The sequence below is a fragment of the Chroicocephalus ridibundus genome, chromosome 10 (assembly GCF_963924245.1).
Source record: "Chroicocephalus ridibundus chromosome 10, bChrRid1.1, whole genome shotgun sequence".
Lineage (NCBI taxonomy): Eukaryota > Metazoa > Chordata > Aves > Charadriiformes > Laridae > Chroicocephalus > Chroicocephalus ridibundus.
In genome coordinates, this window is record NC_086293.1 from 11,334,729 (window position 1) to 11,352,727 (window position 17,999).

A 17,999-nucleotide genomic window follows, 5' to 3' on the forward strand; every position below is an offset into this window, starting at 1 on the left:
AATGTTCTGGATATTCACTCTGGATTGAGTGTAACTATGAATATCCAATTAAAAAAAATCAGAATCATGGTAATGTGTGAACATTTCTAAAAGAATAAAATAATTCTCTGAAAACCCATGAGGGATATTATTCCGACTGTATGATTCTCCATCTGATTTTGACCTATTTTCTAAGTTTTATTCTTCAGTCTACTATAACATAAACATGGGATTAATTTAAAAGTCTGCCTGGACCCTGAAGTTTGTAAACAATACATTCAAAAAAAAAGCATCAAAGTGAAGGCATTACACTAAGTTGTCTTTAACACAATTATGGGAGGTTATGATGATGTCTTCAAAGGTAAAAAGAACTACAAAAAGAACTACTGCTATGAAATTCCGCAGCCGGTGTTTCATGACGAGCACTGTTGGTGCACACACATCTGCCCCAGCTTCTGCGCTGTTCAGCTTCAGAAGGCTGATGGGTATGGAGGTATCAAAGTCACCTCAGCCCAAACGAGGAACTTTATGCCCAAATGGAAAAGGAGGCATAAGCAATTCTGTTTGATTGCATGTCTGCTCATTAGCACACACCAGCTTACTGTATTATGTGGAAATTAAGCCACAAATGACTTGAAGAAACCCTGCACCATGCATTATCAGCCACGTTCCACCCAAAACTCCTGAAACATGCAATAGCAGACAGATGGTCAGGCATTAGAGAGCGACGTCTCTCCACTGGCGCACACCTGTGGAGCTTGAGAACTGAACTCTTCAGTTCTTCAGGGGCAGCATAATATTCATAATCTCTGAATATGAAAAAATGGTTACTCCTTATCTACTAAAACAATCCATAGTAGTTTAAATCCACTCCATGGATATGAGGCAAGCACAATGCATTTTCCAAGGAACATAGTTCAATATCAATCAATTAACGTCGAAACGGTGACAACCACAGATGGCCAGAGGGGCCAGGAAGGCCATCGCATCTTTAGAGAGCGCGAACACTGTGTCCATGCGGATCAGCACAGCACTGCCCCGAACTATGAGCCCAGCTACTTTTAAAGGACTAGAATAACACAGTAAAAACTGCAGGTTTAAAGGCAATAACATTTGAAGTCTCTGAAAAGTTACTCAATAATGGACCGGAATTTACCGTATTTAATCAATCGTTTCAATTTTAAATGCAATACACCAATTCAACGTTCACACAAAGGAATAGGCTTGGAATGGAAAATATGCAATTTTATAGAAAATAATTCGGATCACTGTGCTGAACAAAATCAAGACTATCAGGCTATTCAAGCGTGAGGAAAAAATAACCTACTGACATTATCTTTGTATTCTTTTTCTGCTAAAGTGCTACGGATACCAGCTAACAAAAGTTCTCTTGCTTTTACTGCCTTGAGGCCTCCCCTGACAGTCCAAACGAGACGAGCTAATAGCAGTAGGAAAATGTTAAAGGTGCATCATAATGAAACAGGCAAATAAAGTCATCGGAACTTGCCTTTGTCGGAGATGCAACAATGTGAGCGGAATTGCTGTACTTCCCGACAAGAACAGAAACGTGCAGGCTCTAACAGGCATTCACATGCTGCTTCTGCCCATTAAACCACAGAGATAAGGGGACTGGAAAGGACTGGGTCATGCTGGTCCGCAATCAAAGGCAACCGGATAATAAATGGTACGAAAAGCTGTTTCTGGCAGGCTGGAGTGCTTTGAAACCCAAGAGCACCTCGGCCACCCCATGAGCAGGGACAGCAGTCCCTGCTGGTGCTTCCCCGTCACCAGTTGCACACCCACAGCTCCCAGTTTGGACACAGCAGCAGCTCTGCTCACCTCTGCAACTGCCGCTGCCGACCTGGAAATGACAAAGGACCGCACCATCCAGATACAGGCTGCAGAGCCAAGCTGAATTATTAGATTTATAGATAGAGTTGTATAAAAATGTATATATAAATGTATATAAAAATTCATATAAATACATCTATTTTTATATATAGATAGATTTACAGCTTAGAACACAGCCAGAAGGACAGCAGACGTTTGAGAGGAAGCCACACGTGTCTACGGTGGGTGCCACGACCTGTTTACCTCTGACATCAGAAAAGCAAAGGTGGCCACAGGCTCATCGAAATCTTTAGTGCGCCTGCTGGGAAATGAGCTGCATGACAAGGATTTTCTCATCCTGTGAAAGAAACGGTGGCATCTCTGCATTCTGTCATTTGCTTGTTTTCACTGCTTCTTCCATACCTCATGCTGCCAGAGAAACTCCATTTGGGCCTCGGTCACTGCGCAAGCTGGGACGTTGGCACCAGGAGCCTCTCCTTCCACCTCCTATATTCAGAGCTTTTATTGCAACACCTTGAAATTAGTTTCCCATTTCAGAGCTTCTGCTGTATTAGCCAGTTTATATCACTACGTTAAATACAAATAAACTCATATTGTTCAGTCTACATCTGTTTACGCTATTTGTCATTTAATCCCCAAGTACTGAGAAAGTCTATACTCTTTCTCAGTGTTGGAAGAATTGAACATTTAGCCTCAAGTATAGGGAAAAAATGGAAAAAGGAAGATGGAAAATTAATATTTATATACTACATGTAAACACATGCCGTGTTTTACATAGCTCTGAACACTGTCTGCGGGATTCTGCTCTACCCTTACAAATTCAATCCTGTTTTTAATTTAAAGGTCAAACTGTACATGCAAGTTTGCAAGATTTCAGGTCTCGGAGGCCAGAATGGTTCTCATTTAGCACCAACCAACAACACAAACCCAAACCACAGTCTCAGTGGTTCGGAAAACCACGAAGGTTCACCAGCTCTGACAGCAGCATGTTAATACACAGCCCTATGGGCACGCGTCAGAATTTCACATTTTTTAAGCTGTCTACTCATGCATAATATGAATATTTATTCATCCCTCTCTGGTTGTTTGCCAGAGATTTATTTTAAGCTCCTTGGTTCTGGTGTAACAGATATTCTCCTCCTCCTCCTCCCATCCTTGTCTACACTGTCTTTGACACTGTCGGCATCTCTCCCTGAGAGAGAAAGAAAATTAAAAAAAAAAAAAAAAAAAAAAAAAAAAAGGAGAACCCGCAATATTAATGGAAGAACACAGGAAGGTTAGAGAAAACGTCTTTTGACCTTCACAGTTTTTTAACTCAATGACATGATTTAGAAAAGAATATAAGCATCTCTTAAGGTCAAAAAACTCATCAGCTGATAAATTAGTCTTTTTGTACACCACAAAACTGAGTTAAAATAGGGTATTCGGTCATATTTCCGTCCAAACTTGCCAGTGTTTTACTTAGGGCAGAGAAACTCAAGCATTTCAGTATAAAATACAGTATTTTACACAGTTCATTTGGAGTTCAGAATAGTTTCTGCTCTTTTATACCTTTTATGGGATAGACTTTGAAATTGCATTTCTCAGTTTGCTGTTAATATCCACATCTCAGGCTTAAGAGTTTATTCTCTGCTTCATGCACATGTGTCGCTCCCATTAATGCTAATGGAATCGAGTTAAAACGGAGCACTGAGGGAGAAAAAAGTACTTGCTAATCCTTTATAACCTTACCGCAAAGAAAAGTGATTTGTAAACCATGTGAACCCAAAGATCAGGTACAATAGCTCAGAGTTAGGGGCTATTCCTCGGGTACCGCGAGGAAGAAAGGCTAAGCCAGGAATTACAGAAGCATGACTCTTCAATAACAGAAACCGAACAGTCCTATTTTCAACAATTAGCTTTTTTTACGGTGGTACAAGTGGTCCCTGAACTGCAGACCCCAATCCAGACCCCTCAGTGCCCCGCAGCACTCCAAAAACCAGGACAACCTTGGCCGTGCCTGTGGATGCAGCCAGTGCCTCCCGCTGCCAGGCACACACCACCCTCCTGCGGTCCCGAGGGGTCCAGGGAAGGACATCCGAGCTGCGGTCACTGTTTTGCTCTGGGGCAGACAGTAGCTGATCGACCCTTTTAATAATTGACAAGGTCTTTTTTATGTTTGTTGTCCCCAAGCGGCGCTTTCCCACCGATTTATTGTGGGTGCCTCCTCAGGACAACAGCGATTAAGAAAAGGCAGAGTCAGCTCACAGCGAGATCTGACCCCCGTCTTCACTTGTCTCTGGTTTTGTTCACAGGGACAGACTCGGCCAGGGACAAATGCCATGCAAGCTGTTCAAATCAACTCCAAACCTGACGAACTCTTGGTGTCAATGTGCTACAGCACTCCTTTTACAAAGAAGATATGAAGGGTAACACAGCCCTCCACCTTGGGGCTGCACTGTTTGGCCCCTTGGTGTAAGGGAAGCAGAAGGGCCGAGTGCGGTGGAGCACAACCCCAGGAACATCCCATCTAACCACACGTCCCTCACGGGAGAGCGAAGGCAGAGCCAAACATTTTGCTCAGAGAAAAACAGAGAAAAAACCTGTCACCTGCAGTCTGTGCCGATACCAGGGGCTCACCAGCTCTCTCAGCGCCGGCCTGATCCTGACATTCCTTTCTGAAATCTGCTCTGACTATAAAAACCACAGAGTAAAACTTCCATTGAAACATTTTAAAGTATTCCCTATATACACCATAAAAATAAGGGATGGGGAGAGCCTCTAACCAAATACTATCCATCAATGCCAATATAAGGGAGAATTAAAACTGACAGCATTAGAGCTCTGCAATTGATTTATTGCTTTGTAATCAATCTTTCCTGATTTGTTATCCAATATAGGTTTTTTCCCCAAATAAGGAGGAGATGGGAGAGTGATTATAAGTGTGATAATCTATATATTCATTGCCCATAATAATTCATCAGACATCAGACTACTCATAAGCAAACCAAAAATTAGTTTAAGACTTTAGTCAGTGTCTCTCATTGTTTATCAAATTATTTTAAATATTTTTGCTTTTGAAAAAAATATTTGACAAAAAAATTCTGAACACACACACACACATGAATGAACACTTGGAATTCCCAAAATGCAGAAATTCAGCCCTGGATAAGAAAAGATGAAATTAAATTAGAGTTTGTGCATCTTTTAAAAAATTATGACACTCAGTTGCAAGGGTGAAAACTCTTGTATCACTCTGAAAACAGGTAAGCTGTATTACAGAGTTCGGATGTTTTTTAAAAAGATAACAGAAGTTTAAGAGTAACAAGAATAAATGAAGTTGAACTAGCCACGACATGTTTTTAAAGGACACCACCTAATCTCGGCATCCTGAGGGCAACATTTCTGCACAAGCACGTCCTTTGCAAAACTGAATCTTAGGACACAGCTGGCTGCGGCACCAGAAAGTATTTCTCAGGCGCAATTACTGGCCATTGCTAGAAACACGTCAATGCCATGGACCAGGGACCTGGCTTTGTGTTACAATTCCTGTATCATTTGCAGTATAATTTTAAACTACGTGTGAAAACAAATGCATTAACTTGCTGTGAGCACCATCACTCGGCGTGATCCCAGAGCCCTTCCGTGGTCCTCTCTGAGCCACGAGGCTCAGCAGGTTTCCGAGATGCTAAAGACGCTTTAATCCCCCCAGATTCAACTTGCATCAGAGGGGAAAGGTGCAGCACGTGCAGGGCTGCTTCGGACGCTCTTAGACGCTAAGATGGAATACCAGTCATATGCAATAAAAACTGCAATTACCTTTCACAACCAGACTGCCCGTGCTGCTTGCCGTCCCAAAGTGGTTTGTTGCCACGCAGGTGTAACTCCCTGCGTCGGACTTGGTGACGTTGACAATCCGGAGGCTCCCATCATCCAAAACAGTGATTCTGGAAAGACAGCAGACATGAAAGTTATATATTTTTTAAGTTAACATAAAACTCTTTCGAGTCTGCATTAATTATTGATGGTTTGAACAACAGAGAGTCCGTTGCCCGTTACAGAGGGACTTTAGCTGACAAAAATCTCTTAGGACACAACTCATAAATACTGAATGCATCATTTACATGAGTTTTCCATGTCTTTACTTGAGGGCAACTTTAATTTACACACCAGCAGCTTGTGTAGGTTTTACGCGCGTTTGTACTTTGATATTCAGCGCTCACCATGACAACCCTCGCAACACGTGCTACATCTAAAAAATCTCCACGCTCACTGCTTAACAATGTAAAAGCTTCTGCCCAACAGATGCAATGAAGCAGGTGTTTCATTGCTGCTTTTTTTTTTTTCCCCAGGAAGGCTGATGGCTTTTCAGCGAGGGTACCACGCTGCCAAGCTGCCCCCCGCCCCCGCGCTCTCCACCTCCCTGCCTGCAGCATAGCTCAGCCTGCGGGGCTTATCTGCAGTCACACTTGCAGGCTAAAAAAAATATTAGCCTATTTCATTCCCGTCCTCCTCCTTGCATACATGCTCCCCATCACAACAGTGCCATTCTCTGCAGTGGTACGCGTCTCTCGGATGGGGGGAGGCAGTGGGGGAAGGCAGGTTAAATCCTGGGTTGATCCCTGGCCCGTCTTCTTGCACAAGGGCGGCACTCCAGGCTCGCCTGGTGCTCACAGTTAGCTCTGGCTCCCGTCCCATCTTCTTCTGCTCTGCTCTAAGTCAATGAAAACAGAAAACCCGATCCTGCCCAGTAAACCCCACTGAAACACGAACGGCTTGTGCCCTGCGGAGGCATAATCGAAGCAGACACCTGAAAAACACTTTCCCCAGCCAAATATCACCTCTTTTAGCAAAATACTTAGTTGTCTGCCCAGTTGTGCTGTCTTGGGCCACAACCTGCATTCTCCCCTTCAGCCACTTTCAGATCTGCACGGAAAAATCTTGTATTAATTCCTGCCTTCTCCTGCTCACTTATTTCCCAATTTACCTAATCTGAAAGAAAATGAAGAAGCCTTCCTGCATCCTTAATGCCAATCAAGCTCTGCGCAACTGGATTGAGAAATTAGGAGGAAACAATACTTGCACCATGGCAGAAGTGCCCAGATGGCACTTCCCACCTCAAAAGGCTTTAAGAAACAGACCATACGCATGGGCACGAGCCTTTTCTCGCAGTCATAGGACAGCACTGAGGCAGCTGAATGAAGTATCAGTGTTAGACAAGGCATGGGCACAAGCACAAAGGGCATCGGACCTTGCCAGCCCTGGGCTGAGCAGGGTCTCCAGCAAGACTCAGGAGACATCGTCTCACCTAAGGGAGCCGCTGTGGGTGGCTTTTGTCATGCCCTGCTCTCTTGATGGGCACACATGGGCTACTCAGTCCACATGCATAGACCTGCTTCCAAAAATGGGACACTTAGAATGTCTTTATGACAGTATCGAGAGAGGACGAGGAAGACAGTGCAAGATGCTCCAACAGCAGCCACCAAATCCCCGTCCTGGCTACCCTCTCCCTGACCCGCTCTTGCAGCAGCACGGCACCACGCAGGCCAGCTGGCAGAGCCCAGGGACAGAGGTCATATTTCACACATCAGTAGCGGTGATATTAATAGAAGTTTCTCAACTGGCTTATAGGTCTCCAAATTGTGGCAGTCAGTAACATTCACTATTGTAATTTATTTTTGCAGGACTCTAGTGCCATATATTTGCTTCTGTAGCAGTTGCTCCAGCTCAATAATTGGAAGAGAGTAGTATATAGCTACTTGTCTCTTATCTTCACCACTATGTTGGCACAAATCAATGCACGTATTACATTAAATGTGCACTGGAGCACAGGACTTGCCACACTGGCCTCCAGTGCAGGAGCCCGGGCAGCAGCAGGACCAGGAGCTCCCAAGGAATTATTTACTGCTGTTATCAATTTCAGGTCTCTGGAAACAATAGTGCCTTTCTGAAAGTTGAAGGTGCCCTTGGCACACATTAAAATTCAAATCAATATACGCGACAGAACAAGCTCAGCAATATGCTCTGGCTCAAGAAGGACCACCCGGCGCCGGCACTGCCCCTGCCAGGCTCTGCACTCGATCCCGCAGCATGTTTAACATCCCAAGAAATCCAGAAAAATGTGATGTTTTAGACTATTTCTGTACAGTTGAGATATTATTTTTTTTAATTTATTTATGTTTTATTTTTAGCCATATCGTTGAAACCTATTTACTGTATAATCGCTTCCATAGATCATTTTAATTGTATCTGTTGATGAAGCCAGCTTTAATTTCAAATTCTAATGCCTTTTCTGTCTCTGTATTTCCCATGCTATTGGTTTGCTTCAAAGTCATCTTTAGTCCCAACGTAAAATTAGTTTGCAACTAATGTGGACTGGATCACCCCGGAGACAACCCGTTGATGCGGACAGTCAGTCCACCATTGGCTTTGGCACATCTCGGGGAGTTAGTGCCGTCTTTATTTCCTTCCCTTTCTAAGTGGGAAGCGTTACTTTTGAGCACACAGATATCCTTTTTCCCTGGTAACATGCTGCAAAGAGTTCAGGTGAGACTTGCACCAAGTTCTCCAAACCCCTTCCCTGCAGAATCTGCGGGCACGTTTAATTCTCATCTGGTAACTAAGTAATTCCCCACACACTCCTGTAAACAACCAGCATTAAAACCGACAAATAATTGTGCAAGTTAACTGATTTTTTTTTAAAATAAATCAGACCATTAAAACCTTACTGTGACTCATTGATTAGGAGGCCTTATGGTTATGGGGCTCTTTTTGCTGAAGGTGCTTTTTTACACTGAATGTTTCATCCTCTAATTTGAATCCAATGTGTTAGAAGTTAACAAGTAATTATTTTAACACTCTGAAATTTGTTACAGTTAGTTGAGAAAGCAGGGAGGACTTTCACTGATTTTGCTAATTCACAAATTTTCTGTGCAGGCCTATCTGCATTAAACGAGAGGAGAGGCTCATTTCAGGCCACTGAGGGTTCTCAAACTGCTAATTGGCACGAAAGCAAACACCCCCTTCATCAACCACTTTTAGCAGTTTGGTTGAAAAAGTTCTTTCAAGACACAAAGTTCAAATTAAATGAAGCACCGTTCAGTATGCTTTCTTCCTCTTCCGAAACACGCCCCCAAAATGTTTTCTAATAAGATGCCTAGGAAGACATCAAAATAAACCACATTTCCGATAAACACAGGTATTACTTCAGAACAAAGTGCTGGTTGCTGAGTAAGCACCTCTTTAAACCACTACAAACTCAAAAAATGAGCTACTGACTTACTATCGAATATTCTGGGTTCCCCGACACTACTCACTACAACAACTAAAAATATAAATCTCTTCTTGTACAGGTTAATGCAACTGCTCTAGTGATAACCTGTCTCATGGTCACTGCTAATATCACAGAAAAATCAAAGAAGATTAAAATATCCATTTGAAAAAAAAAAAGATGATATAGGATAGTTTAGCATCCTTATATAAAGAAAGGTCATCTATTTTAAACATAGCATTTGTAAGAGAGAATCTGTCGGTCTGTGCTGTCAACTGGAGATTTCAGGTCCACAGAGAGCAGAGGCACATCTGAAATTAGGAGATAAAAGGATTGTTTGTTTCCTAAACTGAAACTTTGGGTTCTACCCCAGGAAGAGCTGACCTTGTCAGTGTTTTGATCAAAACTCTTCTGGGGACAAAGGACCTTTAAAAATGCTGAAAACATTCCTCCCTAGCCTTCCTTGCCCATTTTTATTTCTGCCACTGCAGCAGCAAATGGAAGAAGTTGCAAGCTGAACACTTTGCATTACCCTAAAGCAGCTTTTTCCACACCCGACAGGCACACAGTGTCCACAGCAGCTTCTCGTCGACGCTGCGAGAGCCCTTTGCCAGCTTTGCAGGAATGGAAATGTCTTAAGGCATTGGGCTATTTGGCTGGTGTCAACCTTGAAAAGTACGTGAAGGAGAAAGACGCACAGAATCACAGAATGGTTTGGGTTGGAAAGGACCTTAAAGACCACCTAGTTCCCACCCCCTGCCCTGGGCAGGGACACCTCCCTCTAGACCAGGTTGCTCCAAGCCCCGTCCAACTTGGCCTTGAACATCTCCAGGAATGGGGCAGCCACAGCTTCTCTGGGCAACCTGGGCCAGGGGCTCACCACCCTCATAGTGAAAAATTTCTTCCTGATATCTAATCTACATCTCCTCTCTTCCAGTTTGAAGCCACTACCCCTTGTGTCCTATCACTACATGCCCTTGTAAATGTTCCTCTCCAGCTTTCTTGTGCATCTTCATGGACGACAAATATCTAAGTGTGTGCTACAGTTGCACAGAGCGCTGCTATCCAAAGAAACCCAAGCTGCTGTGAAAGGACCCACCTTGGCATCCTGGCCACATCAGCACGGCCAGGATCAATACAGCAGTACTAACTTGCCCAGGGAGATGGATGGAAGAGGTCAGGCAGACCTGGAGCAGTATGAGGAAAAACAGCAGCACGTAATCATTTTGGTCTGATCTATTAGTCATTATTTTTCAGCTCATGATACATCTGCCATATCTCTTAGGTCTCCCATCAGCAGGTTATGTTACCTCCAACCCCAAATGGAGCACAATAGACCTGATGTGTGTAGGTCACCGTAGCATTCCCTACTGCTGGGCAGGATTCCCAGGAGCAGATAAATATTTCTCAGTCAGTAACATATGCATTTAGAGATAGAATACGCCCTGTTGACATCAGTAAGTGTTTTATCACCGACTTTGTGAAAATGAGATCAAGCCCTTATTTGGAATATAAAGGATGACCAAAAACTGCAAAACTCCCAGAGCACCCAAGTATCAGTAATTACCTCCAGCCCAGCTCCAAGGAAATCTGACCTTTGGGTGTCTGACTGCATCACTTGCATCTACCAGCACATGCCTACAACCCTCTGCTTAGGTTTGACACCATGCTTTGACAGAATGCTGGGATAAAAATCCCAGACTTATGGTATCTACTGTAACATCTTGCTCCTTTGTTTAATTAAAAGGAAAGTGATGCGGGTCGGGGAACCAAATACATCAGCGCTGCAGAGCCAGGGGTTGTTCAACCTCACCCACACCTTGCAGTCACCTGGTGAAAGCCTTTGCAGGGACAAATAGCAGGTCCACATGATAACCTTTTCCCTGTGAATTATTTTCTAACTCTCAAGGTCCACACATCACCGACAGAAGATCTGCACACCAGACAGACGATACTGCAGGTATCCCTCAATGTAGTCTTCTCGGCTTGCCCTCTATTTTTCCGTTCAGCAGATGGAAACACGTGGAATACGAAGGGACTACAAATGCAGCTCATATGGCAGGTTCTGTGTGTGATGGGAAGGGTTCTCTTCCCGAGGGACGCAGCGTGCAGGCAAGCAGCACAACTACAGCACTGCAGATGAGGGCTCGAATACTTCTGTGGAGCAAAGCACTCATAATTATAAAATGACTTTTTTTTTTCCCCTCTCAAATGGTTTTATTAGCACCGCTGCAATGAAATGAGGTATGTTGTTTCTTATCTGATAATTTTAGCATTTTAATTTACGAAATACAAACATAACTGCACTTGGTTTCACTGTTGATTAAACACATGCATCTGAAATATTTCATGCTTAGCCAAGTGAATATTTTAAATTTTTTTTTCCCCAGGAAACAATGGTTAGGATGTCCGATCCTTTTTCTATTACAGGGAGAAAAGATGTCTTAGAGCAAGCATTTAAATGAATGTCAGTTGGAAGAAACACACACTGAGTGCAATTTGAGATAAAACTACCATTGATCCCTTCATGTACAGCCTTTGTGGCAGTGGCTGACGTGGCTATTGAAAAGAGACTGTGGTGCCAGAGTTCTTCTAAGAGATAATCCCTCTTCTGAGAGAGGATTTAGGTTAAATGTACCTGTGAAAAACAGTGTATTTCATCCGACATGATGAATGGCCTATTGTCCATCCTCCGGTGCCTTGCTTGGGCTGGAGGAGTTAGACGCAGAGGAAGAAAGCAGAAGCACCAGACAGACCTGACTGCAATCTCAGCAATGTATTTGCTCAGCCTTTTCCCATAGTTGATAGGCAGTAATATCTACAGCAATTTTTAGCCTAACAGCAACTTTACTTCATGCCACAACTCTACTGCAAATGTAAATGATTCCGGGCAATTGCATTATTTATCAAATTATTTCTATTTCTATGGCATGTCTTTGTAGCAGTTTATTACCTTTTTCATAATGCTTCCCATGCAATGAGGCAGAGACTGGGATTATTAAAATGATCTCATAAATGCGGTATTGGCCATTAGGCTATTTCAGGAAAACAGTGAAATTTAGAAATACTCACAAGTTTGGCTGAGAGGGAAGATTTACTGCTCAGAGCACAGCCCTGCCCGAAACCAGGGACACTGCTCATGAGTACCTGCTTGTCACTTGAAGAATGGGCTGGTTCCGAGTATGGTCCACAGCTAATAATTTCTGTGGCCCTGGGATGCTGCCTTCGTGCATGACTACAGCCTTTATGTTGCGTAAATAAATAACAGTAAGGTCACAGTTTTCTGCTTCATAACATTAATCCCCATTAAAGTATATGCCGAGGTCAAAGCCAACTTGGGGCTCCACTCAACCCCCTTGATGGTCCCTGGCGTGCAGGGGGAAGAGGGCGAGGGGAGAGCCCCAGTCCTAACCCCCAGCACCTTGTCACACCATCTGAGACTTCCCTACGTCAATACCGGCCAAAAATGCTCAGCATCCTCCTGGTAAGCAGACAGGGCTTTCCAGGCTTGAGCTTCACCCATGTCCTGTCACTCCAGATGTTTCTGAAAATGGGTGAGAAAGGGATGGTGTCCACACTACCACCAACGCGGGACATGAAGGCATCCTGAGGGCTATGGTCAGGACAGCAACCTGAGCATAGGACAGGACCTGTCTAACAGATGTTAGGGTTAGTCCGAGTGAAACACAGGACGATACTGTCTGTTGGATCGGCATTACAGATGTCTCCATTTGATCATCCACCTAAACTCACAGCTGATGTGGACAGTCATACTGGGCAGGCAGTCTTCTACACATCTGCTACTATGTGTCTGGGACCTGTTAGTTTTGATTTAGATAACCACCTACAGCTGCTTCGGTACTTATTTGTCTATAACTACTTGTCTTTTCATGGTTCACAGAAAAGCCTGAGCTAATTTAGAGCCTCAGTCAAAGCCCATTTAATTTAGTGCATGTCTTTCTCTTGGTGAAAGCAGGCATTAGATAAGGCCTTCCTTATCCATGACAACTGGCAGGTCTTTTAACACCAAACTGCCTATAATTAATTTTCAGGTAAGAACTATATTTGCTCAAAATAAACCAAGGTAAAATCCCGTTGCATTGAGTTCAGTAGAACATTTCCCACAAGCTTTGCTGGAGACACAATTTAAACGGAGCTAAAGAGCCGGAGGATGAAGGGTTTGAACTCCTGAGGTGTGTGTCACAATTATGTTGGGCTGCCAGGCTGTCTGTTGTGGGAGTGCTTCTCAATCTGTAAAATATATCTATTTTGTCCAAGGAAAAACACTGGCTGGAGAAGGCACTGAGGAATATCACTTCTGCACCATTTTTACTAGTATATTGGCATCACGAAGGACACCAGGAACTTTACTGCTAAATTACGGCAACTGCAAATCGGCCAGACATTTATGGTGCACAGAATTTGGGTTCATTAGGCATTTTTTGTGCTCTGGGACTACAATAGGAAAGCACAAACACTTAAAATTAATCTTTTGGAAGGTCCTCCTAGGTAATAGCTGCTCTTACTTGTTGCAGCGAAAAATGTGGAATATTGCACTTTTTTTTTCTTACTTAATCTCTGAGAAAATTCTAAGAACACTTCTTCCAGGGATGTGAACTGTTGTGTGTAAATGCCTTTTCATTTTAGGCTTTTCATTTGCAGGCTTGCTAAGTATGAAGAATTAAAGGACAGAAGAGAAGAAATAGCAATTCTTTCAGATTACCATAAAAAACTGTAAATAGCATTCTAGAGAAAAAAATGGAACATATTTTGCTCAGATAAATATTTTTGAGAAAATAGTAGGGGCCCCTTTGGCAATATCAAACAACATAACTCCACTGAATTCAGTATCAGCTTAAACCAGTCATGGATCTGGCATCCGAAATTCTCCCACAATTTTCTTCTTCAACGAATTGTTTATCTGCAATGACGGAGCAGTCCAAATAAATAATACTGCATCCAGCCTATATTAATAGCTATAAACACAAAAGCTGTGTTTTGTCATCATCCTCCCTTTTGCCTGTAAACTTTTAAGACAAGTCTGGAAGTGACAAAACCTCGTCCCGAAGGAGAGGGGCAGCGGGAGGGAAAGAAGGGAGCATTTACAGCTATTAGGGACTTCATGTAAATTGTTTAAAGTTGCCTGGAGTCGTAATTCAAATATAAAAATATCCCTAGGTTATCTAGCAAGAACAGTTCTCTACAAAATGTCTTTCTTAAGGGATGCTGATAACGGGGAGAAACAAATGAAAACCAAACATGAGCACTGCTAGGGACCCTGAAGGAAAAGAGGAGGCTGTGGTGAATTTCAAATAATAGAAACCCTTTGCCTTCTCTCCCTTTCCGCTTTTTTTTCACTACACACAAAATTAAAATAAATACAGCAAGAAAGACCATGTCATAAAAATAAATATTTAAGGAGGCAGATGTGAGTAAAGCAAAGGAAAGCTCGTTTTTACAGCTTTCATTCCTTAGACATGAGGCAATGATAAGTTGAGCTACATGGGAAGGTTTTGCAAGTCTAGAAGGGCCCAATGGTGCAAAGAGCCAATTTCCCATCGATTTTGGTGGGAAATGAAGACCATCCCCCATGGGAAACTGCCCTTTCGACACAGCTCTTCAACTTCAAAGTTTATTTTTGCAAACTAAGCTGGCCGTTAGCCATAATCCGTGACAGCCACAACGGCACGGTGAGGGACAGGGACGCTCCATACCCGCAGCCCCAGGACTTCTCTCCCGTAGCAGCTCTTGCTGGTGGCAGTGGAGGAGCAAAGCACACTTGCAAATCACCCTGTGGAAAGGCTAAAACATCCCTTTTCTGCATAATTATCCACCTGGACACAGGCTGCTCCCCACAAAGCATCCTCTCGCACTTGGACGCGAGGTGAATCTCATGTAGGAAGCAGCAGGTGCTGTGAAGCCACTACTGCATTGTGTCTACATAACATTGGGTGAAATATTTGCTGTGCTCATTCTTCCAGGGCAGTGGCTATAGCCAGAGGCCTGGAGATGAAGTGACTTCCCCCAGTCTATGAAAAGGGACAGTGGAAATCCAAGGAATCAAATTTGGAAGCACAGCCTCCAGCCACCCTTGCCAACAAGTCCTTCCCCAACGAGGACAAGCCGTTAACCTCTACCTACAGCCAATGCTTTATGGGTTTGGAGAACACGAGACTAAAGGGAACTCCACTGAAGCTCACAAAAATTATTCACTTACGAGGAAAAAAAATCCATGCAAGATTTTCTGTGCATCAGCTGCTGACACAAACCATTTCTGGAAGCATTCGTAAGATTAGAGCAGAAGCAGTAAATGCATTCTCAGCTTATTTGTTCCAGCTGATACCACCCGAACAGAAGCCCAAAGGCACAGTCTTTCAAAGATATCACATCTTTTTCCTCTAGTTTCAACGAAAAATGCCCACAGTACAAAGATAAATTACCCACTCCACTTGTAATTGACATTAACGTAGATTTGCAAGATCCAAAGACACATTTACATCACTTAAAAATGATGTTTAAATAATCATCAAAAATATCACCAAGTCTGGTAGGTTGTCTAAAAAGTTAATTAGGAATCCTTTTTCCCCCTAGACATATAATTATTCCCTTAGATTTTAAACATGTGTTTCTTAAAGTGTGGCCGTAAGTATAAAATCATTACCTTCTTGCTCTTAATCATGGAAATATCCAGGAGAAGAAATATTTGATAATAATTTTTTCCTTCAAAATGCCACAGACTTACTAAAATCATTATTACTATTTTCTTCAACTGGAGGACAAGTCTGAACCACACATCAATTTCAAATTGCATTTAGGAGCCTAATTACAGGCATTTATTTTTGAAAGCGTTGGCTGCAGCGTGTGCTCACCACGGAGAGAAACTTGCCTCACTGCTGGGCGCCAGATCCTGCCGCCTCCAGCACAACAGCACCGCGGGGGGAACTCGCTGCTTCCTGGAGCATCTTTACAGAGAGGGAGAAATAATTTGTAGCCGCATGCACAGTACCTTGAGATGAATTTAATAATCATAAAGATGAGACACCTCAAGCAGGAAAAGCAGCAGCTGTTTAACAGCACGCGGTGAGTGAGCGTTTCTGTTAAGGGTGTGTAAACATGGGACTCCATGCGCCTTACCGTGCTCTGGAGGTCTGACGCCTCTGAGATGGGGCTCTCTGGATGCTTCCTCCTCTCCTTTTGCCCACCTCTGCAAGCAGGGCTCTACTTGTAAAATTAATACAAAAGCCCTAAGGTAAAAGCCCACTGACTTCTCTAGACACCTCGGAGTAGCACCGCGAGGTTGGTCAAACCATGGCTGGGCTGCATCACGAGTTCGTTGCAGCAGCAGCAGTGGCAGCAATGATGTCCTACATGTGTATCACCACATAGTACAATAACACCATGCTGAAAATAATCTGCTGGGAAAATAGGAACAGATTGCTGATGTTACAGGAGACTGTGTCAAGGTGTGAGAGAGAGTCTCATTTCTGGAACACCAGCTGAAACTCGGCGTAGGTTGGGATTAGATTCATCGGCACCCAAGTATGCTCAACAACAGGTGGTGCCTGCTTATAGGAAATAATATCCTAGCTCTACAGGAGCAGATAAATGAACATGCAGATTTTAGGGATCAACCTAATCACTTTACACATACAAAATAAAACAGCACCGAATCTGGATTCTAAATAAATCTCTAACCCTTCTTGGGTAACCTTTTGCTAGAAACAGCTGCTCAAGAACAGAAGGAAAAGACAATGCAAGAACGAACTGGAGTCACCAACTTAACTATCAATGCTGAAAAAGGTTCAATCAGCAGAAAGCTGCTAAAGCAAAACAGATGGACAGCAAAGCTTTGTGGAGCGACCGCTCACAGGGTTATGCATACAAGCATACAATAGATATCTCAAACTATAGAAGCAACAGGATTTATTACCTTTTACAGATACACACAAAGAAAAGAAAACAGGTCCACGTAACTACCCTTAAGAAGCAAGGACAAGTTAATGACCTAATCCTAAAGAGAACTTTGGCAAAGGCCAGGTAGAATTGGGCTTTGAGTAACCTGGTCTAGTGGGAGGTTCCCTACCCACAGCAGGGGGTTGGAACCAGATGATCTTTAAGGTCCCTTCCAACCCAAACCATTCTATGATTCTATGAATCTAAAACTGCCCAGTTTTCACCAATGGATTTCAGACCACACAAATCAGTGGGTTTTAGGGTTGGCACACACTAAACTACAAGTGTTTAGTGTTGAGCTGACAGACCCACAGCCACAACGAGCTTACGTTAAAACATACCGTGATCTTCCAGAACAACAACAGAGCTAAAACCAGCTTCTGCTGGGAAACAAACAGTCCATGAACATCAGGCCATCAGGCCTAGGACGACTGCTTTCCAAGACCTCTGAATCAAGTGGATTCCTGGTTCATTTTAGTTCTCTTTTTGCAGAAAATTGGTTAAAGTAAGTTGACACGGCAGTTATTTCAGATGTTCCAGTGAAGTAGAGCCATCTTCTGCCATTGTCTTTGAAAACTAAGATGAATGCTGCATTGTCGATTCAAGCTTCAAAAAGCTATTTGCACGGTGTCATTTTTCATTTTGCCTAGGCAGGATGTAATGAAAACCCGACAAGTTATTGATGGTTTGGTTACCTGTCTGCCTTAAAAGAAATTGCACAGGTGCTTTCTTTAAAAAAAACATAAAGTCAACACAATTAATGCAAAACAATGATAGGAAGCATCCTTTGAGGTTTTATTTTCTGCTGAAGCGTCACTAGACTGCGTGTCCAAAAGCCACTGCTGGCAATTCATCTCTCATGTATCAATATAAAAATATTACCATGGTTTGTACCCTGACACCAGACTGGGAAAGACGTCTGTCCTATTGCCATTTTCTTTCTGGCTGTTTAAGGTAATTAACCACT

At 43.1% G+C, this 17,999-nt stretch overlaps 1 protein-coding gene across 4 annotated transcripts in view; it reads right to left on the reverse strand.

Moving 5' to 3' along the window:
* CNTN4 (contactin 4) overlaps positions 1 to 17,999 on the reverse strand; it is a 345,846-nt gene that overhangs the window by 36,784 nt on the left and 291,063 nt on the right. For all 4 annotated transcript variants that reach the window (XM_063347948.1, XM_063347947.1, XM_063347946.1 and 1 more), the window contains one exon: positions 5,629 to 5,756. In XM_063347948.1, the coding sequence (XP_063204018.1) occupies positions 5,629 to 5,756 (128 nt within the window). The remainder of the gene's footprint in view (positions 1 to 5,628; positions 5,757 to 17,999) is intronic.